This window comes from Elephas maximus, chromosome 23 (genome assembly GCF_024166365.1).
Source record: "Elephas maximus indicus isolate mEleMax1 chromosome 23, mEleMax1 primary haplotype, whole genome shotgun sequence".
Lineage (NCBI taxonomy): Eukaryota > Metazoa > Chordata > Mammalia > Proboscidea > Elephantidae > Elephas > Elephas maximus.
Genome location: NC_064841.1, coordinates 17164589 through 17190212, shown reverse-complemented (window position 1 = coordinate 17190212; position 25624 = coordinate 17164589). Strand labels below are relative to the sequence as shown.

At 39.0% G+C, this 25624-nt stretch overlaps 1 protein-coding gene across 3 annotated transcripts in view; it reads left to right on the top strand.

Annotated features, from left to right (window-relative positions):
• Positions 1-25624, top strand: part of PLS1 (plastin 1) — a 98685-nt gene that overhangs the window by 25176 nt on the left and 47885 nt on the right. For 2 of the 3 annotated variants that reach the window (XM_049867772.1, XM_049867773.1), the window contains exons 2-3: positions 20367-20472; positions 23832-23995. In XM_049867772.1, the coding sequence (XP_049723729.1) occupies positions 20403-20472; positions 23832-23995 (234 nt within the window). In that variant the 5' untranslated portion in view covers positions 20367-20402. Of the gene's footprint in view, positions 1-5556; positions 5619-20366; positions 20473-23831; positions 23996-25624 lie in introns of all 3 variants that reach the window. The other variant, XM_049867771.1, reaches the window with a different exon arrangement.

Sequence of the window (25624 nt, the reverse complement as noted above, 5' to 3'; positions counted from 1 at the left end):
GACTGCCAAACTACTGAGAGTCATGGCCCAGCCAAGTGGACACACAACCTTAACCCTCACGTGGATGGGTTTCCTGAAACAGATAATCTCGCCCTCTCTAGAGGATTGTAGTCTGAGAAGGACCAGCAGGTGCAAACATGAAGATTTTCTTCAAATGCCCCTTTTCCCATCTGTTAATGTTTTATACCTTTTCTAGAAAGGGTAAAGGAGAAAAATGGCATGATATAGGAATGAGCCACAAGCAGGGAGAGGAAGAACACTAAAAGAAGGAGAAAGAAAATAATAAAATAGGTGTTTTATATTCCCTCCAACATTATTCTTTGTAATGAATCACTTATTTTTTGTATTTTATCAATTACAGTTCTAGTTTCTGATTTTTTTTTTCCTAGTTGTGACCCCAGTTATGGGCCATTTGACTGTTGATAATGTCATCTGTCATCAGCACGGACTCAGTGACCACTGTATTGTTTGCATCTATTAGTTTTTGTCTTATTGAATTGTGTGTATTTTTCAGTGACATGATTATTTATGTCCTTCGTATTCACCTGGACTTTGAGATTGTTTCACTTCCTTTGTAGCCTTGAGCAGGTCATTCAGTTTCACTTTCAACAGTCTTCAAATCAGAATGGAGGCATGGTTAGCCACTAAAGTACCCAATGATGGCAAGGATTTGTCTTAACAATCCATATGGTTGGCATTTCATGTGCCAAGATTAAAAAAAGAAAGATACATTTCCTAAATGCTTGTGCTTAGAAGAAAGTATTTTTTCTGCTTGACCCAACATTTTTAGAGGGTTTAAATAAAACTGTGCTTCCTTGAATATATACAGCCTCAAAGAACAACACCACAGCCTCTTGTAAAAGCACTCAAGTCCATGCAGTTCGGAATGGAAGCTTGTGTCCATTAAATATTTAATCTTTCCAGATAATGTTACAAGAATGAAAAATGCTAAAGGATTCAAATTGCCTCTGCTTATAAATATTTTGCTCTGACTTCATCCAAAACTGGAATTATGGAGTTGTTAATAATCACACTAACTCAGTAATTACCATGTGCCAGGAACTGCCCTTTAGACTGATTCCCTTTAAACTGATAAACAGACAAAGAAACTAAGGCATAGAGAATTTAAGTGACTTGCCCAGAACACCTCATCAGTAAGAGCCAGGGGCAAACTCAAATCAGAGTCTGTTTGGTGTAAAAGCTACACCCTCAACCGGCTAGTCTTCTGGTAGAGCTCCTGAGATAAATTGCATATTGGGCTTTGGTCAGAATTAGCTACTTACTTTTCCAGTAGTTCAGTGGTTTGTGGAGTGATAAGTAATGCTTCAGTAGTATTGGCCACTCACTGGGGGACAAAATTCAGGAATTCTTTATTTTGATCTTATTCAGATCCTTGGGCCTCCACCTAAAACTTCTGAATGAGAATCTCTGAGAGTGAGGAGCCTTTAAAATAGGCTCCTCGGGTCGATCTTAGGACTACTAATGAGAAGCACTGCATCTAATTGCCCGGTAGTGTTTCATGCCTACTGCAGTAATCTCTGGGCCCTGGTCTGTTAAACAGGACTAAGTGCATCTCTGCTTATCATATTGGCTGGAATCGTGAATACTTTTATTTCTGTAGTGTTTTTCTTTTTAAGCTGCTAAATTTTTAAGTGACTTTATAAATTTGAGAAATCAAATACTTGACTGACTTCCAAAATTACATGTATATGTCCTGTTGGAGGAAGGATTTATTTAAGGAGAACTGTAAAGTCAGCATTGTTCTGCTTCCCCAAACATGCTGCTTTCCCCCACACTGCGCCTCCCAAATGATAGCTGTTCCCTCTTGGGGGCAACCCCAGGCTAAGATGCTAAGAACAACCTGTTCTAAGTAAAACAGTGTGAGCCTGTATTTTCTATTGCTCCCATAACAAATTACCACAAATTTAGCAGCTTAAACAACACAAATTTATTATCTTACAGTTCTGTAGGTCAGAAGTCTGACAGGGGCCCTACCAGGTAAAATTCAAGTGTCAGCAGCGCTACCCTACTTCCTGGAAACTCTCAGGGAGGATCTTTTCATTGCTCATTTAGGTTATTGGCAGAATTCTGTTCCTTGTGGTATAGGACTGACTGAGGTCACCATTTTCTTGCTGGATGTAAACTGAGGGTCATTCCCAGTTTCTGGAAGCCTTCTGCATTCTTTGGCTCATGGCCCTCTTCCTCCATCTTTAAAGCCAGCAGTGGTATGTTGAGTGCCTTTCAGCCGTTGAATCTCTCCTCCTCCTTCTTCTCTCTGTTTCATCTCTCTGATCCAACAGCGAAGGGTTCTCCACTTTCAAGGACTCGCGTGATTAGATTGGGCCTACCTAGACAATCCAGGATAACCTATTCATCTCAAGGCTCAGACTCTTACTCCCATCTGCAAAGTCCCTTTTTTCCTGTAAGGTAGCATTCTCAGGTTCTGGGGTGTAGGGTGTGGACATTGTGGGGTGAGGGGACATGATTCTGCCTACACAGAGCCTTTGTTGACAAATAAGACAGCAGTGGGTCACTACCAGTGGGATGCTAAGCATTGATGTTGATATATATGAGAAAAGGTGATTTAACTAGATGTTTTTCTAAATGAAAGTCATTTCAGGGCCGGATATAGATACAAGTAGTTTTGGAAAGGATGTTTCAGGACTTTATATAGCCCAGCAGAATGGCAACACTTATCTCTGTGTATGGCTGATGGAGTAATTCATGCTGTGCCGCCTTCTCTGGTAATTTAGATTCAGAAAAAAATTGTTGCAGTGTGAAATAGGCACCCTCTTATTCAGCCAAAGTACTTGCTTTTGGTTACTCATTACATACCATGTGCTTGCCTGCTTTCTCATCTTTGTTCATGTGCTTCCAACTGTTTGCCCTGCCCTTCTACCTATTTCTCTCTAATAATGCACATTTATGACAGGTTTCAACACTTCAAGGTGTTGAAAAGCAAAGATGTCGCTTTGAAGACTTACGTGTGCCTGACCTAAGCCATGGTGTTTTCAATCGCCTTGTGTGCATGTGAAAGCTGGACAATGAATAAGGAAGACTGAAGAAGAATTGATGCCTTTGAATTGTGGTGTTGGGGAAGAATATTGGATATACCATGGACTGCCAAAAGAATGAACAGATCTGTTTTGGAAGAAGTGTAACCAGAATGCTCCTTAGAAGCAAGGATGGCGAGACTGTGTCTTGCATACTTTGGACATGTTGTCAGGAGCGATCAGTGCCTGGAGAAGGACATCATGCTTGGTAAAGTACAGCGTCAGCGGAAAAGAGGAAGACCCTCAACAAGGTGGATTGACACAGTGGCCGCAACAATGAGTTGAAGCAAAACGATTGTAAGGATGGTGCAGGACCGGGCAGTGTTTCATTCTGTTGTGCACAGGGTCACTATGAGTTGGAACCGACTCAACGGCACCAAACGACAATAGCGAGAACATGACAGGTTTTGGCATCCACTCATTCAGGAAACTTTTTCCAAGATGATGAAAGTTAGACATTTACTCGTTTGTCCCAGTAGCTGAATTAAAATAATGAAAAGAGTCCATGTCTTCAGTTAGTCTTTCAAAGGCTATTTTTGAGTCTTTCTCTATAATGTCGTCCTTCATAAATCTGTACAGTATTTAAGAGGGCCCTGCAGCATCTTGGATATTGTTGTTGTTGTTGTTAGGTGCTGTCAAGTAGGTTCCAACTCATAGCAACCCTATAGGACAGAGTAGAACTGTCCCATAGGGTTTCCAAGGAGTGGCTGGTGGTTTTGAACTGCCAACCTTTTGGTTAGCAGCTGAACTCTTAACCACTGCACCACCAGGACTCCTACCTATTGATCTTGTAGAATTGAGTCCTGTCTCATTAACATAACTAACTGCTGCTAAGCCCACTGCATTAACATCATAGAGGTAGGATTTACAATACATAGGAAAATCACATTAGATAACAAAATAATGGACAGTCACACAATACTGGGAATCATGGCCTAGCCAAGTTAACACACATTTTTGGAGGACATAAGTCAACCCATAATAGCAGCTAACCAAAACGTCGGTGGTCCAAACCCCCCAGCAGCTCCATGGGAGAAAGATGGGGCAGTCTGCTTCTGTAAAGATGTACGGCCTTGAAAACGCTCTGGGGCAGTTCTCCTTTGTCCTATAAAGTTGCTATGAGTCAAAATCAACTCAATGGCCCTGGGGAACACATGGAAAAAAATATACAGGTCATAAGTACATAACTTGATGAATTTTCACAAACACACTCCCATGAAACCATAGTCAGATCAAGAAACCAGTTACCAGCACCCCAGAAATCCTCCTGAGCCCTTCCAGTTGCTACTACTCACAAAGCTAATCACTGTTCTGACGTTTTAGAAGTTTAGGAAATGGAGTAAAATTGTTACATGTATTGCGACAATACTTCTTACGAACAGATGTCCCCCACTAAGTGTATGTGGATTTACAGAGATTTTTTAACAAACGTGGCTCCTGCCCTGAAGGTACATTTAAACATGGAACAGTAAATTCTTTCCTACTTACTCATTCTTATTCAAATAGTCTGAGGGTACATAAGCAACACTGAGTCAGATTATTATCTTCAAATATTTATCGAGTCCTTGCCTTGAGTATTCACAGGTTGTTAAAACTGTACCATGCACTTGGCTCTGATCCTTGACTTGGCTCCACACTTCTTTCCTCATAGTTTTTATTGAGATCAAATTGGCATACTTTCTCTGGAATTTTGGTTGAGGCTTATAATAGGTATTCAAGAAAAACGTATTGTCAGCAAAGATGGCAGCCACTGTATCGCACATTTTAACTGTCTACCACAACATCCCACTAGAATTAGAATTGTTGCTTATAACAAAATGAAGTGGATAAAATACTAGAGAATTTGGATGCGGGCTATAAGGCCCCTCATTCCTAATTTTAAAGTATCCATTCTTCATGTTCAATGCATTTGTTGAAGCATTATTTCTAAAAGTAAAACACTGGAAATCACCTTAGTTAACCAATAATAGAGAAGTGCTTAAATAAATCATGATTTGGTCCTAAACCCTGGTGGCGTACTGGTTAAGAGCTGTGGCTGCTAACCAGAAGGCCAGCAGTTTGAATCCACCAGGCACTCCTTGGAAACACTATGGAGCAGTTCTACCCTGTGCTATAGGGTTGCTATGAGTTGGAATTGACTTGACGGCAATGGTTTTTTTTTTTTTTTTTTTTTATGGGCATGGTACTCATGTGGACTATTATAAAGCCTGAAAGGGATATTTTCAAAGAATGCCTAATGACATGGGAAATTTCTTACTTAATGTTAAATAAAACCGAGTACGAACTATGTACTACAGCAAGGTACCAATTTTGTTTTTTTAAAGTATATTTATACACGCGTACATAGAAGAAAGACTGGAAATGCGTGTTGGCTCTGGTTGCTTCTGAATGGTGTGACTGAGAGCGATTTTAAATTTCTTATTTTCAAAATATTTTTCATTTTATGTATTTCCAAAAAACTCAGAAAATAACCACACAGGATCCTTTTTTTTTTTTTTTAAAGGACCCCCTGGGCAGAGAATTGTTTTTTCCTGGTAACCCAGTGAAACACTTGGGGGAAATCAGGTAAGAAAAAAGCATATTTTAGTCAAGATTGGGCAGAATTCCACACAACAGCAGCAGGATCACAAACATCCGTACATGATCCTACTTGAAATAATGGAACGTTGATACAAGAAATATTAATAGTTTCCTCATCCACCTTTCTACATAGGAATTCCCAAAGATAACATCCTCGGACCCCCCAAGTGTACTGTGAGCCTGTGCTGGAATGGGCCCGCTGAAGGGAACCTCATTGTTGCAGATAGTCCCAGATTGGCCGGGGGCCACTTGGGCAGACAGATTTCCCTCTGTTGATGCAGAATTTGTCTCCTGGTGGTGGTATTATTGGGTGCCCTTGATTCCGACTCATGTGGCAGAGTAGAACTGCCCCATAGAGTTTTCTAGGCTATAATCTTTATAGGATGGCCGAGCCTTTCTCATATGGAGCCTCTAGGTTGGTTCAAACCACCAACCTTTCAGTTAGCAGCCAAGCACTTTCTTTTGTGCCACCAGGGCTCCTTTTTCTCCTGGTATTTCTGCCTGTTTGTCCTAGTTCTACCATCTTGTGTCCATACAGAACAAGTCTAAGCCTTCTTTAATACCAAAACCAAAAGACCAAACTCACTGCTGTTGAATCGATTCCGACTCCTGGCGACCCCATGGTGTTTCCAAGGCGGTAAATCCCTGTGGCAGCAGGCAGCCACATCTTTCTCCCGTGGTTTTGAACCACTGACATTTTGGTTAACAGCCGATTGCTTTAACTACTGCATTACCAGGGTAACATTTTTTTTTTTAAATACAGATACCCTTTAAATATTTAAATAGATGTATGTATATTTTTTAACAAATTTATTGATGTATAACTTATGTACAACAAGCCGTATCCATTTAAAGTGTACATTTTAATGAATTTTGACAGGTGTGTCACCACAATCAAGATGCAGAATATTTTCATTATCCCCAGGTTTCCTCTTGTCCCCTTGCAGTCCATCCTTCCTTCCACCCCTGCCCAGGCAACCATGGAGCTGCCTTCTATCATCATAGATGAGTTTGCGTTGTCTAGAATTTCTTATAAATGGAATAGTACATTATGTACTCTTTGTTTTAACTTTTTCTTTCACTTTATGAAGCAGTTTAAAAACATCCATTTTTTACTTTTATGGCTCTACCATAAACAATGTTTCAGACTTCCTCTTCAGAGAGTTAACCATTTAGTGATAATGGAGTATAGAGTCTATAAATGAGCCTATCCGTGCCTCAGTTAAAAAGCAGAAATGGACTGGAACCCCGGAGGCCTTTTCTAGCTTGGACACTGTATAATTCTATATAGTGTCTCCAGTTACTATTCAAAGTAATTTTGTATATGTTTTTTTAAATTAACCCAGCGAGCGTACTAAAAATTCAGTCGGGTGTAATTTTGTTTGTTTGGTCTAGTTTAATACTGTATGCGTAACTGCTGAGTGATTTTTCACATGATGAAAACCACTTCGCCATTCATAATTAAGTGACAAAGGAATGTTTATAAAAATAACATGAGAGCTGATGGGGCAACCCTGTTCCTTGGAAAGAAAACTACTTGAGTGGAATTTCAGGGGCAAAGTGAATGTCACAATGTAGTTTAAGCACCACAGCTATAATCAAACAGAAATTGTGATGACATCTGCATTTTTGGCCTCTTGATTTCTTTATAGTTCCAAACCACACCCACGTTGCAGGTTGGCCTTTCTACTGAGACCAAGTTCTCTTTAAGATTAATATCTGTAGTAGTAGGCAGATGGCTTTTTAGTGAGGAGTTGCTTTTCTTTGGTGAATCACTAACTTCAGCAGAGGATTACCACAGGATAGAGGCAGCTTAGAGAACCTGAATTTTAAACCTCCTGAATCGTTTTTCTGGACCTCCCATTCTCAGGTGTGATAAGTCCAACAGAAACAGGTATACAAAAATTCTCCTTTATGCTAACGGCAATAATGTGGCTTCAGATTCTATAGTTGCTTTCTTATGTGATTGGTTTAAATTCAGATTAAACTCCTTCACAGTAGCTTTTAATTTTTTAAGTACGTTCTTGCTTCGGGATTCTAGATTGCTTTGCATAATCAGTGTAAATGGTAACCATGGTATAAGGATCACAGAATTCTTAATTCTCTCTTAAATTTTTCTGTTTTGAAAACTATTCCTTCCTTAAGCAGTGCTAGTTAGGGGAGAAAGAGTTGTTTTGGTTTATTCAGGGTTGAATTAGGAAATTAAAGTCTGTTTTTGATTGGGCTTTAATTTTCCGTTAAGAAATGAGTATACGAGCAGTTGAATATGTTCTTTCTTCACCATCTAGAGTGTATTTATATTATTGCTTTGAAGCCTGATACTTCCTGTCTGATGAAACAGCTCTTCCAGTCTATAGTTTAATCATGGATAAACAGAACTCCCTTTTTTTTTTCTTAAAGGGCTTTCAAGCCCTGGTGGCACAGTGGTTCACAGCTTGGCTGCTAACCAAAAGGTCGGTAGTTCGAATCCACCAGCAACTCCGTGGAAACCCTTTGGGCAGTTTAAGTCTGTCCTGTAGGGTCGCTATGAGTTGGAATTGACTGGATGGCAATGGGTTTCTGGGTTATAAAACAGATGGTAATAGAGAATATTTGTAGTGCTGGGGATGTAGTAAGATTATATTCAGGTGTCTGGGGACTGAAGAAAATACCTAAATGGAAATAAATTCTGTATCATTCTTTTTTGCTCATTTACATTTTTTTAAAGGACTGAAATGTACTTGCATGAAGGCTTTTGATACTGTTGATTGAATTTGGGAAGGAGCCAGAGGCATTCAGATGACAGGTTTCTTATCAGTTGTGTACAGATGAGCATGTACCCTTTCCTTGTACGTATTTTTAACAGCTTCCAAAGTGGGCTAAAGAACTGTGTATCATTACTGTCCACAGTGCTGGAAGCCGCAGCAGCCTGCCTTAGCCCTTTTCTTAGTAAAGCAGAAAATGAGCAGTTCCCAGTGCATGTAAAGCTGAGAAGGTCTTGAATGATGCATGTCGAGGAAACTTGGATACTGATACCACCAGCAATTTGCATAGGTCTTAGTGCCAGAGAATTAAAGACTCTTGAGTTTTCTTGAAAGAGGCCAGCTTTTAAGAAGTGAAGTGTGTATCCTTTGTGCAGTGACCTGAGGTCTCAAAGCTAAGTAGAAAGCTAAGACTTCTGTGCTCAGCTCTGTGAAGCATTCAACCATTTAAAATTATGTGTGAGAGCTATAGAAGGGAATACTCCATGGCTCACCTTGGAGAAAGGACATATTATGACCAATTAACCCTGGAATGTCAGTACCATGGAACTATCTCATGTAGTTCTTACAGACACCTTCGTGGCTTTCCTAGGAGCCAGACCCCTGCTCTTGCCCCGAGGCCCACAAAAGCTGTGCCCTTGTGCCAGCCAGTCCTTTCATGATAAGCCAGCCAATCGCTCACTTGTATTCGTGTGGAGGAGGGGGTGACATTCCTTATGATCTCCAGTTTAGATCAGTTTACCACCCAAAGCATGACATTTGATTACCCTTATTATGTTACCTGCATAGCTACAAATGTTACTAATGGCATGGCCTTATCTAGCCTTTAAGAGACGTCCACGTCCATGCCGATTTACAGCCAGTTCTTTGAGAGGCCCCTATTGCTGAGGGCCCCGGTAATCTGAGACCCTGGAGAAGAGGGCAGCACTGGGGTTGGGTATGCACTGAAAGCACGAACATCTTAAATTCTCGAATACTCTCCTGAGTGCCCGACTGCCTGGTTTTTCTTCTAAGTGCTGATTGTAATCTCTAAAGTGTCCCTGGGCCTGAGTTGCTTGAATAATGATAGAAGTTTCCTGGCCACTTCTTACCACATCCTTTGATTAGAATTGCAGTTCTCGTGGTTCTTTCTTTTTCCTTCTAAATGTTCCCAACTCACTTCTCAGTCTTGCAGGTTAGAAGAGGAGCTGGTGTAAACCAGTAGAAGCAAGGACCCTTATCCCTTTCTCTACTGCAGCAGGAGTGGGAAGTTGAGCCATTTCACCCTGTAAAGCTCTACATGGAAACCCTCGTGGTGTAGTGGTTAAGAGCTATGGCTGCTAACCAAAAGGTCGGCAGTTCAAATCCACACAGGTGCTCCTTTGAAATTGTATGGGGTAGTTCTACTCTGTCCTGTAGGGTCGCTATGAGTCGGAATCGACTCGGTAGCAATGGGTTTGTTTTTTTTTTTTTTTGGTGTTTAAAGCTCTATATCAGTACCTCTAGGCTTTTTTAATTGTTCAAGTCCCATCAGTCAAAAAGTTTTGGCCATACACCACTTCTAGTGTATATATTTTTTAATTATATTCAAGTGCTTTTTTTTTTTTAATAATTTTTATTTTGCTTTAAGTGAAAGTTTACAAATCAAGTCAGTCTCTCACACAAAAACACACCTTGCTACACACTCCCAATTACTCTCCCCCTAATGAGACAGCCTGCTCTCTCCCTCCACTCTCTTTTCATGTCCTTTTCACCAGCTTCTAACCCCCTCCACCCTCATCTGCCCTTCAGGCAGGAGATGCCAACATAGTCTCAAGTGTCTACCTGATCCAAGAAGCTCACTCCTCACCAGCATCCCTCTCCAACCCATTGTCCAGTCCAATCCATGTCTGAAGAGTTGGCTTCAGGAATGTTCCTGTCCTGGGGCAACAGAAGGTCTGAGGGCCATGACCACCAGGGTCCTTCCGGTCTCAGTCAGACCATTAAGTCTGGTCTTATGAGAATATGGGTCAAGTGCTTCTTAATGTATAAGTTACGTACACTAAAGCAGATGTCAAATTTTTAAGTGTGGTATTAATTATAAGGGCTTTCTAATATCCTTAATATCTCATGGTTTAATATATTCACAGGGCACTGTTCATTGTTAATGACTGGGTGTGAAGCTATATTTTTACACCATCTTGATAAAATTTGAATTTTTGGCTGACTTAGGATCACAAGTGCCCCTGTTTTATCCTCTGTTGTAGCTGGTGACAGCTCTTTCTAGGAGTTGACATGTCAACTCTGTCATTTTCATAGGCTTGTATGGTTAGGATAATTTTCAGTTCCCAGTTTCTTTGTGCATATCTTTTTAAGCTTGTTGTTATTGTTAGTTGATGTCACCTCCGACTCATTGTGAACCCATGTGTGCAGACTAGAACAGCGCCATAGGGTTTCCAAGGCTATGACCTTTTGGAAGCAGATTGCCAGGCCTGTCGTCCGAGGTACCACTGTTTGCACCACCCAGGGACTGACTCTTTTTAAGCTACTTACCCATTTAGTCAAGATAAGTTTGGTATCACTTCAGTAATATATCCCCTCAGTCATGTAACCAGGCAGACGCAAACTGCAGAATGTCATGAAAGCTGGAATTGAGCAAAGGTGTGACAACCCACTGTCTAGTCCCTGCTTTGTGGAATGTCCACCCCTTTTCTGAGGTGCCTTGAACTGTTTGTGACATCATAAACATCATAAGGACTATGTTAGGTTGCTAGTGAAAATATAAAATACATATGTTAAATAGTTATAAAGCTAAAATTTCCTCCCCCCCCTTTTTTTTTTAAAATTTAAGAATAAACACAACCAGTTCTAATATTTTCTTCCTGTGCTTTCATGGAGATCATTTGGAGACCATTGTCCTCGGTGACTCTGTGTTCTCTTCAGAGAAGCCAAGGGTGTGGCCTCAGTTTGCTCATTCGTAAAAAGAGGGGGTTGGAATAGATGCTTTTAAAGGTCTTTTTATGGGATTTTACCCCACTTGATTTTGTATCTATTTTTTGTCTGATGTGTGCCAATTAACTCATCATTATAAGTAACTCTCACTGCTTGGAAGTTGTTTTTGTAAGTAAGGACCAGTGTTCAGAAATATGAATGATGTATGAGGCTTGGTTTTTTCAAGATTTTGGAAGTAACCATTGCACTCAAACCATAACTTTAAAAGCTTCCTGACTTTTCAAGCCTCACCCAGATTAAACATCACCCCTTCAGAAACCCTTCTGGTTACTCACGTGTGAAGTATTTGCTTCCTCCCTTCTCCGCCCGTGTAATTCTGCTTGTACATTTATCACTGGACTTGAATTATGGCTATATTTCTATATGTTTATTGCCCAGTTTTATACCAACAAGCCTTGCTGATTAATTGATAGTTTTTCACTGAATATGTTGAAGAGTGTTGTAGAGAACATTGAGAACAAGTTCTTCGACAAATGACTTTAAAATATTTTCAAAAAAGGGAGCTTTTTTTAAAACCTGGGCCAGAGTTCTTAACCTGGGCCCCATGAACCTCTAGGAGGTCCCTGAATAGGCTTGCGTGTGAGTGTGTGTCCATAAACTGCATGAAATCTTATGCACACTGTTCAGAGTATGTCTCTGTGCCTTTTTCCGAGCGGAAGGTTCATAACTTTTATCAAAAAGGCTAATGATCGAAAGACTAAGAATTAATGCCACAGGGGACATAAGAGGTGTTTCAAATATAACTTCTATTCATCTAAATTTATGTTCACTTTTCAACCTGATTTTTATCACTTTTTTATGTTTTTGGCTCTCTAGAGCATTTCATGACCTTACTCTGATGGTCAGCAGTATTATTGGCAATATTTAATACCATACCCTTGCATCCCGTAGGCGTTATTCCTACTGACTCACGTATTCTTGGCATTGTCTTGCTTATGAGTGATAATGACCTTTCCAGACTCATTACTTTTGTTGAAATTAATAATTAGTACTTCTTAGAATAAAAGGGAGAATTTGGGGTTAAATTAGAATTGAGAAAAAGGACCATGTACAAAATTGTTTTGTAAACCTGAATACTGAGTCGTCTGATTTCAGTGTCTACATCAAAGGGGCTCAGATCTCACCCTTGAATATAATGCAAAATATAATGATTCCTTGGTTTCACTGACAACCTATTTCATGTCTTCATTGCTCTTGGCCGTTCAAGGGTCAGTGTGGTTATTGAAAGGAACATGGGACTGGGACTCGGGCACACCAAAAATGGTACCAGCTTTGATACTTACCGGTGGGGGCCTTTGACTGTGAAGGTTGAGCACTCTGTTCCCTCATATGTAGAACTGGGACTATGATAATAATAACAGCAATGTCATTATCATCAGTTCTGCTGCCTAACTCACTGGGTTGATGTGACAGTCAAATGAGATGATATATGTGAAAGTGCTTTTATAAACTAGAAAGTACTTAAGACTTAATTCTCCTGATAATACCTCGTGTTCGTTTAGAATATCATTGTGATCTTCCTTAGTCTTTGGTTTTAGGCCAACATGAAGAATTAGTTTTGAACTTATTTTTTCTTTTGCAAAGTTTAAGCCATGATTAACTAAGAACAAAATCTCTAGTGAAGCTTCCCTAAGATGCTTATGGTAGCTGAAAGAACACACTTAAAGGAAAAATCAATCACATCAAAACACACAAACATAAAACATTGGGTCAGACAATTCATGTTATTTTTAAGATGCTGAAATTAACTAAAGTTAAAATTTCTAAGATTGCAAAAGTTGCGTAGTGTAAAACTCACTCTGTAAGCTGGATAATTAAATTCTCTTGTGACTGGTTCAGAGAAGGTGCGTCCTGGGCACCAGCTCTAGAGGAAATCTGTCTGTCAGCTCTGGGGAAAGAGGTCTTTTTCTGCTTCTTGAGCCCTGGCATTCTCGCTTCCTTGTGCATCTTCATGTGGCATCCATCCTCCACCCCCCCCCCCCCACGTTCATACTCATTTGTGCTTGCTTGTCTCTGTGTTTGTGCTGCTCCTTATAACTCAGAAGTGATTAGGTTTTAGGCAAAGACAAGCCTTCTGGAAGGCTGACGATACTGGGAGCGAAGTGAAGGTTGAGAAGTCAGATGGGATGGCTCCCTTCCTCACCCAGGACTTCGGAGAGCAGGGAAATTCTTCATGGATATGAATTAGAGATTGGGGCCACAAGCATAATTGCTCAGCAGCTCCTGGGAAGAGCTGAGTTTCCCACCTCACAGATTCCAATTTGTGTCCCCAAAAATGTGTGTCAACTTGGCTAGACCAAGATTCTCAGTATTGTGTGGTTGTCCACCATTTTGTCATCTGATGTGATTTTTCTATGTGTTGTAAATCCTACCTCTATGATGTTAACGAGGCAGAACTCTTTTCTACAGAATTAGGTTGTATCTTGAGTCAGTCTCTTTTGAGATGTAAAAGGGAAAATGAGGCAGAGAGGAGAGGGACCTCATACCACTAAGAAAGAAGATCCAGGAGAACAGTGCGTACTTTGGACCTGGGGTCCCTGTGCTGAGAAACTCCTAGCCCCAAGGGAAGATTGATGACAAGGACCTTCCCCCAGGGCAGACAGAGTGAGAAAACCTTCCCCTGGAGCTGGCACCCTGAATCTGGACTTTAGCTTCCTAAACTGTGAGAGAGTAAATTTCCCTTTGTTAAAGCCATACACTTGTATTTCTGTTGTAGCAGCCCTAGAAAACTGAGTCGGTAGCTATAGTCATTTAACCTTGAATTTAGAGAGGGTTTGAAGCATCAGGAAGATAATCAGGGACTAAGTATTCTCCTTTCTTCTAATCTGCCCCCCTACCCCAGTGGTTCCAATCAGAGTCCTCTGTGGCTGTTCTTTATTTAAGCTTTGATCAGTTCAAATTCTACTGTCTTTTTATATCTTTTAGCACACCCATTCATTCAGTTATATAAGTCAAATACGTAACATGTAAACCTCTGTGCTTCGATGACTAAACCCCATTCACAAAGCAATGAAGGGCAGGGTTGTGGTGCCAGCAGCTTTTATTTCCTTGGGGAAGTTCTGCCTTCTATATCCTTCCATATTACTCCTTTTTTTGTCTCAGTCCATCTCTGCCTTCACAAAATAGTTGTTGATGCTTTTACCCTGGTATTCTGGTTTGAGTCTTGCTTCTCGCTGGGGGGCCATGCCCCCCTCTGACTTCCATTTTGATTTAATGAAGAAAGATAGAGTTTTGCTGCAACATGAATTCCTTGTATAATAAATGGTTTTCCAAGAACTTCTGTTTCTTTTTTCTTCAAAAGTCTTTGGACTCTTTCTCATTTTTGCTTTTTCTTGAATACATGCATGCATGTACAGATACACACACACATACCCTTAGCCTTCCTCCTCACATTGCCACTTCATATGCTACGATTACCTTGACTACAATTTGTCCAGAAACTTCCAACCCACAGTCCCATATAATATGTGCTGAGTTACAGTAAGTGGTACGTAGTTTTTAAGAGGCTATTTTAAATCCAGATTCGAACAGCAAAAGAATCAAGGGTATTCCAATTTGTTAAGGAGAAGTAATCATATGATTGCTTTATGACATTTACCAAAGAATCCATTTTAATTAAACTTTTCAGGCACTTACAGTTGAACTTGTTAAGCATTATATTGAATGTAGTTCTGGAAGAGACCGATTGTTATTCCATGTTTAGCCCGGACAAATAGTACACATTTATTGAATACATGAACGAATAGACTTAAACTGCTTTAGTAGGGGCCGCATATTGGGACTTTTAAGTAAATGCATGTGGAGGGGTCTTGGCAACTCTGGCAGGCACTGAATACTCGGAAAGCCAACTCCAAGTCAGTGCCAAAGTGCACAGGAATGGAATGACCATGGCTGGTGGTGAGAGAGTAGGGATTTTAATTGAAGGGGCTGATACATGTAGAGCTTGGGCTTTAGAAGGAGACTTGATGTTAGAGAGGATGCTTGTTCCATCAGTAGAAAAACAGATGAATACATAGTGAGTTCATGTGTATGAGGAGGTTAGCATAATTCCTGGCCTGTTGAAAGCCCTCAGTAAATATTGGCCATTATTTTTATATTGGGGAAATAAAGAAGGGACTTTTGGAGGATGGAAGGAAGGGGAAGTCTGGCCAACCTAGGTCAGGAACTACCTGGAGGACTCAGACTGATCAAGTGACCCAGGCTGGAGTCATTGGGGAAGAGGTAAAACAGAATAGCCAGGGAGCCAAAAGGTGCAGTGGAGACAAGTTTACACCTTCACTGTGGGAGCTTTAGGGTTGGTAGAAAAACATCAAAAATCTCATTGGTCTCATGTCAACTCAGTGCTGCTTCTAATTCATTTTTCTCTGAAACGGTTCTAAGAAGGGCTTTATATCCCAATTTTGGTAAAGCTTTAAAAGGTTCAAGGAAGTTGGAAATTTGAGGGAGGATAAAAGATCAGGTCCCATTTCACCTAAATTGGAAAGTTCAGTTTTACAATATGCTTCCTTAACTTGACAAAAATATATTTGGTTGTGTTAGGGTACATTTGAGGATTAGGAGACGGAAAAAGAGGCTTTATGGTGAAAAAAGACTCCACTTAAAGTGATCTGGGCTACGAGACAGGAACCATTCCCAAAGCCAACTCTTCAGACAGGGATTGGACTGGACTATTTTTTTATGGGATAGAAAACGATACTGGTGAAGAGTGAGTGTCTTGGATCAAGTAGACACATGAGACTATGTGGGCAGCTCCTGACAGGAGGGGAGATGAGAGGGCAGAGGGGGTCAGAAACTGGCGGAATGGACATGAGGATTAAATGAGAATGTATATAAAGCATTTAGGACAGGTCATGACACATTAATGGTCTAAGTGTGGGACAAGTAAGAAAAGTACAAGTAATCCCAGGCTTACAATGTATTCCAGTTATGACGAACCATACTTAGGACCATCCTTTTTTTCTTTTTTTGGTACATTTTTATCATTAGTAATATGTACTGCATACAGCGTTGTACTGTGCAATTTGCCATGGTATCATTCTCAGGTGTTCAGTTTTATGATATACTGTTCAAAATACTGATGTATCAATAGGCTGGAGCATTGCATCTTCCTAGGAGGAAGTTATGGGAAAATGCACACAAGGATGTGGAAAAATTGCTGAGTTATGTGAACATGCTACAAGCATTTGATCAGGATAATATGGTGGAAGAGATGGGTGGAAAAATCGTCCAAATGGCAAGAAAGCCGAATTATGAACTCGGTATCGCCGATGTGGTTACAGCTCATAGATCACAAAGGAGGAGAACTGATGGATCAGGACTTAGTGGACTTTGAAGAGGAAAGAAATGCAGAGGAAGAGGAAGGAGAGAAGTTGTCAAAATTTTTTACGGTGGAAGAATTAGCTGGAGTTTTTTCTCAGCTAAATTAGAGGCTTCAGATGCTTGAAAACATGGACCCAAACACTGATCCCTTTTCTAAAGCCTGTAGGCAGATTCAGGACACAGTGAGATGTTACCACGAGATATATGAAGAAAAAAAAAGAAAAAGACCATACAGACTGCTCTCACTATTTTTTTTTACTGGCAACTCCATCCCAATTCCCAGGGATTATCCAGATGATCCAGAACCTTCCACTAGTGGAGTTATTACTACAACTGGCCAACGCCAATGTTGTCCAACTCTTCATCGGTGGAGAAAATTTTTATGATTTGTGTATTTTTAAATGTATGCCTTAAAATATACCTGTAAATTTATATGTAATGTTTCCAACCCCCCAAAGACAAATAAAAACTGGATTTATAGAGAGACTGATAATAAATGAAAACTAAAAAAAATGAGGTATTCGATTTATGTCAGAACTGACAACAGAGTCGTCAGAACAGGGAACAATCTATATTGGGTTACTAATTAGTGTGTCATTGGGCTTTCATCCTAAAATTTTGCATCCTACTTTGATTTACCTACCTAATTTGATTTAGTAGATGAAATATATTTGTTCCATAATTTTTTAAAAAGTCAGTGTTATTTTACTACAGCAGAAAGTTGTTTTTTCCATTAAAAAAAATAAAACAAGCAATTTATCTGGGGGTTGTGTAATATAAAAGTCTTTTATATATCAAATCAAACAGCAGTATATTTTTGGCCAACAGTATATTTTGCTCTCAGTAAGTTTATTTTGTTGTGTAGAAGCTCCTATTAAGATATACCATATATTGTATTTAGTTTTTGAAGAATTCTTATGTTAGCATTATTATGTAAAAATGTAGAAAAATATTGATATATTTACCCATGATTCTGTACTTGCAAAAGGGGTAATATATTTTCCCATTAACCACGCTGTCCTAAATTTTCACACGTTTATAGAAAGCTATAAATTATTGTAATTGTAATATTTCGCCTTATAAGAAAACATAGCTGCCCTAATTTCAAATTGAACATAGATTTTAGAGTATAGAATATAATCTGCCCGTATCCATAATGTACACTTTCAAAGAAGTAGTATTTGTTTGATCTATTTTTCATTGTTTTACCATAATTGCATTTCTTGTTTTTAAGTTTTTTTTTTTTTTTGTGGTATGGAAAATGAATACAAAAAGCATAAGATGAAAAGCAAGCCTTCTACCTCTGCCTCCAGCCCGATGCCCCCCTAGAGAGGCAATCGCTGTTATAATTTTCTTATATCTTTCCAGGAATGTTTTATAAACGTACAACTGACATAACCTTCTCCCTCTCACAAATGGAAGCATACTTACTTTTCTGCACCTTGTTTTATTTTCTTAAGAGTGTATCTAGAATATCATTCTATGTTTTCCTGGTTGTTTAATTTAAATATCAAAGGACTTGAAGCCTGTTCTTTACACTTACGAAATGTAAAAACAAAGCTTTAAAAACAAGAAACATAACATTGTATGGGTAAATTCCTTTTCCAATAAGTTTATGTGTTGGCTTTGCCTATTATGGGAGAATAAAAATATTCTTCTGTAAAAATAATTGATGTAACTAACAATTGACAGACTTGAATAGGCATGAGAAAAGAATAGGACCCCAAGTGTATGTGTCATTTGGAATGCCAGGACACCACAAGGACTGGTAATTTGCAGCTTTTCTGTGGAGTGAAAAATGCTAAAATTGGACTGCTATTTTTAAAACTTGAGGCAAGGGATAGAAACCACTGTGAACGCTGGAAAGGATATTCAGGCTAGTCAAGACCACAGAGCTTCAAAGACAGAATTAACGTTTTGCAGACTTAGGGAATTACGTTTAAACGTCCTAAGAGGTTGGTTTAAGCTCTTTCAACACAAAATCAATAAGCCTGTAAGTCATTTTAAATGTAGTAAAACCTTCTAAAAGTGAGAATTTAATAAAATATGAATATTTAATGCTAAGATGTAAGAAACTGCATCCAAGGAGTGAGATGAATTCCGTTTATCCGTTTTCACTCCAGTGATGTGAGCTCTTCCGGCGCTGTTTTTTTTTTAATAGCGTAGAAGTAACCAGTGAGCAGTGGTATCATAAAAAACAACAGAAAAAAATTTAAGTAGAAATTAACTAGAACCAGGTCCCAGAATAGTTGTAAGAGATAGGATTCTGTCATTTGGAAAGAACTTCAAAAATCCCAAACAAACTATACAGATCACAGATGAGAAATGAGCCCTACTTTAGGAGGGCTTCACACAGTTTAATATGATATTAAAATTATTAGTGATCAATTTCATTGACTAAATTTACTCTGAAAATAGATGTACTTCCCTGAAAAATTAGAAATGTTTAAGGATGATATTGAATCTCCTATTAAATATAAATGTACAAAAATGAGAATTTTTTTTATTAGTTTTCTTATTGTCTTCAAAAGCACTGGTTTCCACTTTTTTTCTGAAGTACACACTGGCTGTAGTGAGGTGTAAATGAGAGTAATACATCATGATTTATATTCATCTTTAGCTTCACACTGAATAGATAAACCACTAAGTCATTTTCAAAATAAGAGTTATAATGCTACATATCAGAAGCCTTGAAAATGTACATACCCTATAATCTAGTAATTCGACTTTTAGATGCTTATCTTACAGAAATAAACATGGATATGTACAAAGAATTATCCACGGAGATATTCATTGCAGCACTGTTTATAAGAATAAAAAATTGGAAGCAATGCAAATACCCTGAAACAAGGGATTTATCAATTAAACTATGACATTATGTTGTTGAAGAACATGAAAATATATTTACAATGTATTGGTACAAAAATAAAAGAGGTTATAACATAGCATGTTCACATTTTCACCCTCCCCTCCAAAAAAAAAAGTGCACATATACTTAGTAGTAGACCAGAAAGATATAGACGCGAAAATGATAGTAGTTGATATTTCTAGGTTCTAAGATTATGGGTATGTAATTTTAATTTTATGCTTTGGGCATTTGGTAAACCAGTTATTTTCTACAGTGAACACTACCTGCTTGCTTTTCTTACCCTCTAGTTTTATGAGATACTTTTCTTGTGTGTCTTGTCTGCTCTGTGTATGAAAGGCCCAGCAGACGGCAGGGGAAGGAGGTGATGCTGGTTGAATCTCGTAAAGCTGAACATGGAAACCAGTAGGTCCGTTCCAGGTTGAGGATATGCTAATGTACCTCTTTATGGACATTGTTTGTGTCTTCGAATGTTCCTTTCTGACCTCATTCATTACATTTATCGGTGTTACACTTTCCTGGAACTTGAAATGCTTATTTCACTGATACAGTTGGAGGAGGAGGAGGTATATAAACGATAATTAGGCAGGCTCCTGAGAAATGCCCCTGCCCTACAAAAGCACAGGGTGTGAAAAGCAGGTGTGGCCTCCCCTGATGGAGTCTCAGTTATTGTTTGGGAGGGAATGTAACCGGAGGACCCGCTGCTCTTTGGTCCTTGTCCTTGTTACTCAGACCTCTTGGGTGACTTTTCAAGAATGAGCTTTCTCTGTACCTTTTATCGATGAGATAAATACTTCCAAAGAGCTAATGTTCTTTTTATAACATTGCTTTTTCTAGACATAAAGACCTGAAGGTAGTCTTTCTTGTCCAGAGATGGAAAATAGCACCACCACCATTTCTCGGGAGGAGCTGGACGAGCTACAGGAAGCATTTAATAAAATAGGTATGCCTGAGGAGAATGAAATAGGATGTTACTATTTTTCTTGATGGTAGACTCCCAGGAATGGAACCAGGCCTTTTATTGCTACTACCACCTCTCAGTTACCCCACAGCTTTATTCTTTTTTTTCTATCTAGGTTTCCCTGAACTCTTTTTTTTTTTTTATCCCTTAGAGAGAAGCCAAAACTGGCTTGAATTTCTAGGTAAAGTGGACTTTGAATTCTTTGATCATTTCTTTACAGAGAGTAATTCCGGTTAATGAATGACAGTGTAATTGAATATGCTTCACATGGTATCCTTATTATAGAGAAAAAAATACAGAAACACTTCCTTGTTAACTGAACTCTGGCCTTCACGGCTCTGTTCCTAGCAATAACATTTTCTGACTTCAGGCCATAGATTTTTAAAATCTTGGTATTGTTCCGAGATGCCATATGTCTGAATTTTCTTTTCCCTCATACGTAATTTTTAAAACATTGGTAGTTTTTAAAAGGACACATATATATATGTTTTCCTTCTTTTACTTTTTAAAGCTATTCATTGTTTTGCCATTGTGACATTATCATTTTGACAGCTTGGTATTTGTCCCAAATTTCCCCGTACTGTGTAGGATCTTGATGGTTCTGCAGTTTGCTCTTAAGTAACCTGTGGCAAACAAAGAGAATATACATACCATCTTTTTGCTTTAATCTGGAGATGCACGGAGTGAAAGTGAACCCAGTGAAAGGTGACCGCAGGGAACAGACCTCAGACAGTGACATCACCACCCTTGCCCCTTCCTCAGTAGGCTCCTTCTTTCCTGTGATACATCACTCCACGAAAAACAGAGTGCAGTGGTAGACCAGGGAGGACAGAGGGATCACGGTGTGTCTTGTGCTTAGACTTCTCATAAACCTAGTGAATAACACCTGCAAGTAATGTGGATGAAATGCCATGCAGAATGAGTTATAGACCAATACAAAGAAAAAAAGATTTAAGTTTTAAAAAGTAAAGCCCCCTGCCCTCCCCAAAAAGGTAAAGCTCTCAGGAAACTCATGACTTGTACAAATCATTGCTATGAAGTCAAATGAATTCTACAAGCCTATGGATCCTTCCACTTCCCCCTGCACGACCATTCTCAAAATAACTCCAGCCTTCAAAATGCCGTCTACAGGGTGATAGAATCGGGCTCATCTTGAGTGCCTTCACCTTGGCCTCTTCTTTCTTTTGGGGACTGAGTAAGTATTGGTCACTAGAGCATGAATTACAGGAAAATAGTATGATTTTCAGAAAGTTATTCTTAGTAATAAATGTTATAGAGTATTGTATGCGGTGCCATAACAGAACACTGACTGGAGTCTTTTCGAGACAAAAATTGGACAATCTGCGTATTTTGTGCGTTGCAACAGAGGAAATGTGTTTCTTTGTTAGGTATTTTGTTTTACAGATGCAATTTGGTAGCCTGAATAAAAGTGCTAGTAGCTAGGTCACAGTAGAATGAATGAATTAGTAATCTGTTTTCATTGTTTAGTGCACCAACTTGAATCTTTATGACTTATGGACATAAAATCTTACAATATTTATTTAATGATATTTTGAATAAATAATTGATTGATGGACCAATTCTGAGAGTGAGAAAATGTCCTCTGTGTGAGGGAAGTGCTAACACTAGCAGAATTTTTTACAAGATAAACTGCTACTGTGAACTCAAGAAGCCTTCTGCCAATCTGTGCAAAGTAACTTGTCAGAGGCAGAGGGACACGCCCTGATAACCTTAACTATGGAATACTTACTTATGGGATACTTTGGGGTCACTGAGAAGAATTGAGGGGTTAAAATATTTCTCAGTCTTGTTTCTTTTTTAAACTATAACCTTGGGATAGTTATATAACCTGAGACTTGATTTTCTATCTTTAAAATGAAAGTGGTATTTGTAAGTGCCTCAAAATTGTAAGGATTTTATGCGATCAGGTAAGTCAAGTTCTTAACCCAGTACCTGGCATAGAATATATGCTCATTAAATGATGTCTGTTATTTTTTGTCATGTCACACCTAAACCAGAGAGATCATAAGGAGGCGGAGTTGGTATTTAAGCACCCAGATCTTTCTGTTTTCAGAGTTCTAGCTCTTAACCATTCATGGCATTTTACCATGATGGTTAGCAGGTAAATAACTCCCCTCAATCTTGTTTATTTTTGAACACACCCCACCACAGTGCTGTTATGGAAGAAGTAAGCCAGCCTCATCTATTTCAGAATTATGGAAAAAGGTTCTGAATTGGTAATATACTGATAATGAGATTTTGTTCTAAATTCAAAGAAAGCAATATTGTTATTACAATATCAAACAATTTAGCTTCCTAGCTGACTTTTGAGAATGTAGCAATATTTTGGTTAATAGTGGATTCTCGGTGAGAAAATTTCCATAGTTCAGAACAGAATTAGTTCTAAAATTTGCACATGGAGCTGACAAGAAAAGTTTCTGTTCTTATTATTAATTCAGTGATAATGATGACTGCTATTCTACTGAGAGGAAAAAGAAATACAGGAAACAAAGTGACCGCTACCAGAGGAGCAAAGGGAGCCTATACAAGGTGGATCCAGGCAACTAACAAAACCATCCACAGCTCTCTTGCCAACTCTGGGAAGAAGTGTTTTGTGTTGCCTTTGTTGTGTGTGAAGAAATGATACTCCGTCTTTAGGGAAAGCCTAGGGAAGGGCACCTCACTGATGATGTGAAAACTCCTGGAAAGCTGTTTCCAAAAGCCCAAATATAGGTGTGAAATTATTTCTCGAACACCTAATCTCTAAATGACATCAAACATGATTCAGCTTACATGATGGTATCATAAATACATAATGAAGAAGCAGTGAATTATTGATGAATGAAACAGACCTGCCGTTAAATGAAATATAGAACAGAAATGCCTCCTGTGTATTTCTCATGATACACATATTTTATATGGAACATGAGGCCAGCAGATCCATTTTGTAAATTATCACAAAGCAGTTAAAGTCTGGGTGGGTGCTCCCTCTTGACCATGGCTGATATATTTCTTCTAGATATCTGACACTTCCCCATACTTAGCTCTTTGAAACTTAGTTATCGCTAAACCTGGGTTTTCTGTCAGAGCAATGTTCACACTGTGCAATTAAAATATATATGGTGTTCCTAAATCTAGGAGCATAGACTCCATTTAAATAGGAGTTTTTCATTCAAGTGTATGGCATACTGTGTATAGTTCAGGTGCAGAAGAGATGTCCTACCTCTGAAACAAACAGGAAAGGTTCTGTATGGCTGTGAATACCCCCAACCACCTTCTGAGCGTAAAACTTTAACAAAGAGAACATGTGATATTTGACAGCTCATAACCTGTCTTTACAGATATTGACAACAGTGGGTATGTCAGTGACTATGAACTTCAGGACCTGTTTAAAGAAGCAAGTCTCCCTCTGCCTGGCTACAAGGTGCGCGAGATTGTGGAGAAAATCATAGCAGTTGCTGACAGCAACAAAGATGGCAGAATCAGCTTTGAAGAGTTTGTGTCAGTAAGTAATCTAAGCCTCTCCTGGCTACTGATCACTTTGCTTCAAACAGAGTTTCAGTGATGTCCTTGTTTGCTTTGGTTAAATCAGGTGGCAGAAACCAGAAAAAGGACTGCTTTAAAATGATGATGATAATAATAATAAATATAACAATAATGATTTCCACAAATGATTCATAAAACAAAGGAAAAAAGTCACTCTCAAATCATCAGAATGGAAGTCAGGCTTAACTCACAGTGGTACCTGCCCAGTGTAACTAGAGTTGAATATAATGCATATTGAGCATCTCTGTATACAGAGTATTTTAGGACCTCACCACAAAGGTAAAAACAACTTAGAAGTCTTTATAACTGGCCTTGAAAAATGGAATATATGCTATAACTGAAGTAGCTAAGGTATGGAAGATGTACTTTCTAGAAAGTCGTTATTTCCTTTGATAAAGAGTATCTTCAGTTTCAGAAGGTGCCACCAGGTGAATTTTGATGCTAACTATGGTAGCTTTGTTTCATTGTTAAACTAACTCTAGGCTCACGTAACTGAACAAGGTGAAAAATAATATGACTCGATCAATAAAAGAAAAACAGATTGTAGAACTATCATGTATTTCAAGCCCCTCAGGCCAAGAGAGATGACTTGGGTAAGTTGCCATAGCTGACGGGCAGTTGAACAAGGGCTGTTGTTTTCTTCCATCAAATCCACCATGACTGTGTTTTTCATATGAAAATATAACCATTAATATAATTAAATACTTATAAAATACAAATTACCTGGTTTTACATTTCTCATTTATTAAATATTTGAGCATCTCTCTTGCCAGGAACTCTGCTAGGCACTGTAAGTAACATGGTAAGCAAAAAGAGATATAGTCCCTGATTTTGTGGAATTTATATTTGGCGGGGAAGACAGAATCACATGAATAAATAAAAGGTAACACTGTGATAATTGCTATAGCCCCTCAAGAGTTTGTAGTAGAAGGAATTGAAGTTGGCAGGGAGGCCGAGGGACTCAGGAAAGGGAAGGCTGAGCTAAGTAAGATCTGAAGAATAATGTTAGAGAGTTAAAGGGGGATGCAGTGGGGGAGATGAATAATGTGCTAGGCAGACACAGGAGACAGCATATGCCACAGGGCCCAGTGGCTGTGGGTGTGATTCTCAGGTTAGTGTAGGTGGAGATGAGATAGGAAGAGTAAGAAATATGTGGGAGAAGCAAGTTGGGGCCAGGTCATGTTTATACTAATACCAAAACCAAATCAAACCCGTCGTCGAGTCGACCCCGACTCATAGCAACCCTAGAGCAATGAGGAGCCAGCGAAGTGGGAGGAAGAGAGTATGAAGTGACATGGTCAGATCTGGATTTAAAAAAATCCTTCTGGCTGCTTCATGGAGAACTAGCTGAATTCAGTCTCGCCTGTTTCTAGAGAGTTCAGTAAGAGAGCAACTGTAAGCCCATGTTATTTCCTATAAGAGGTGACTTGTTTCCTTTAATGAGTATACATTTGAGATGTTCAGACAGGAAAATGTTTTCACTACGGCATTCTTTTATCACGTAGTCAGCTTAGATTTGTATCATAAAAGATCCTGGCAAGTCAGGAATAATTTCAGTGTGTTCCGTTTAAACTCAGTTATGACAAAA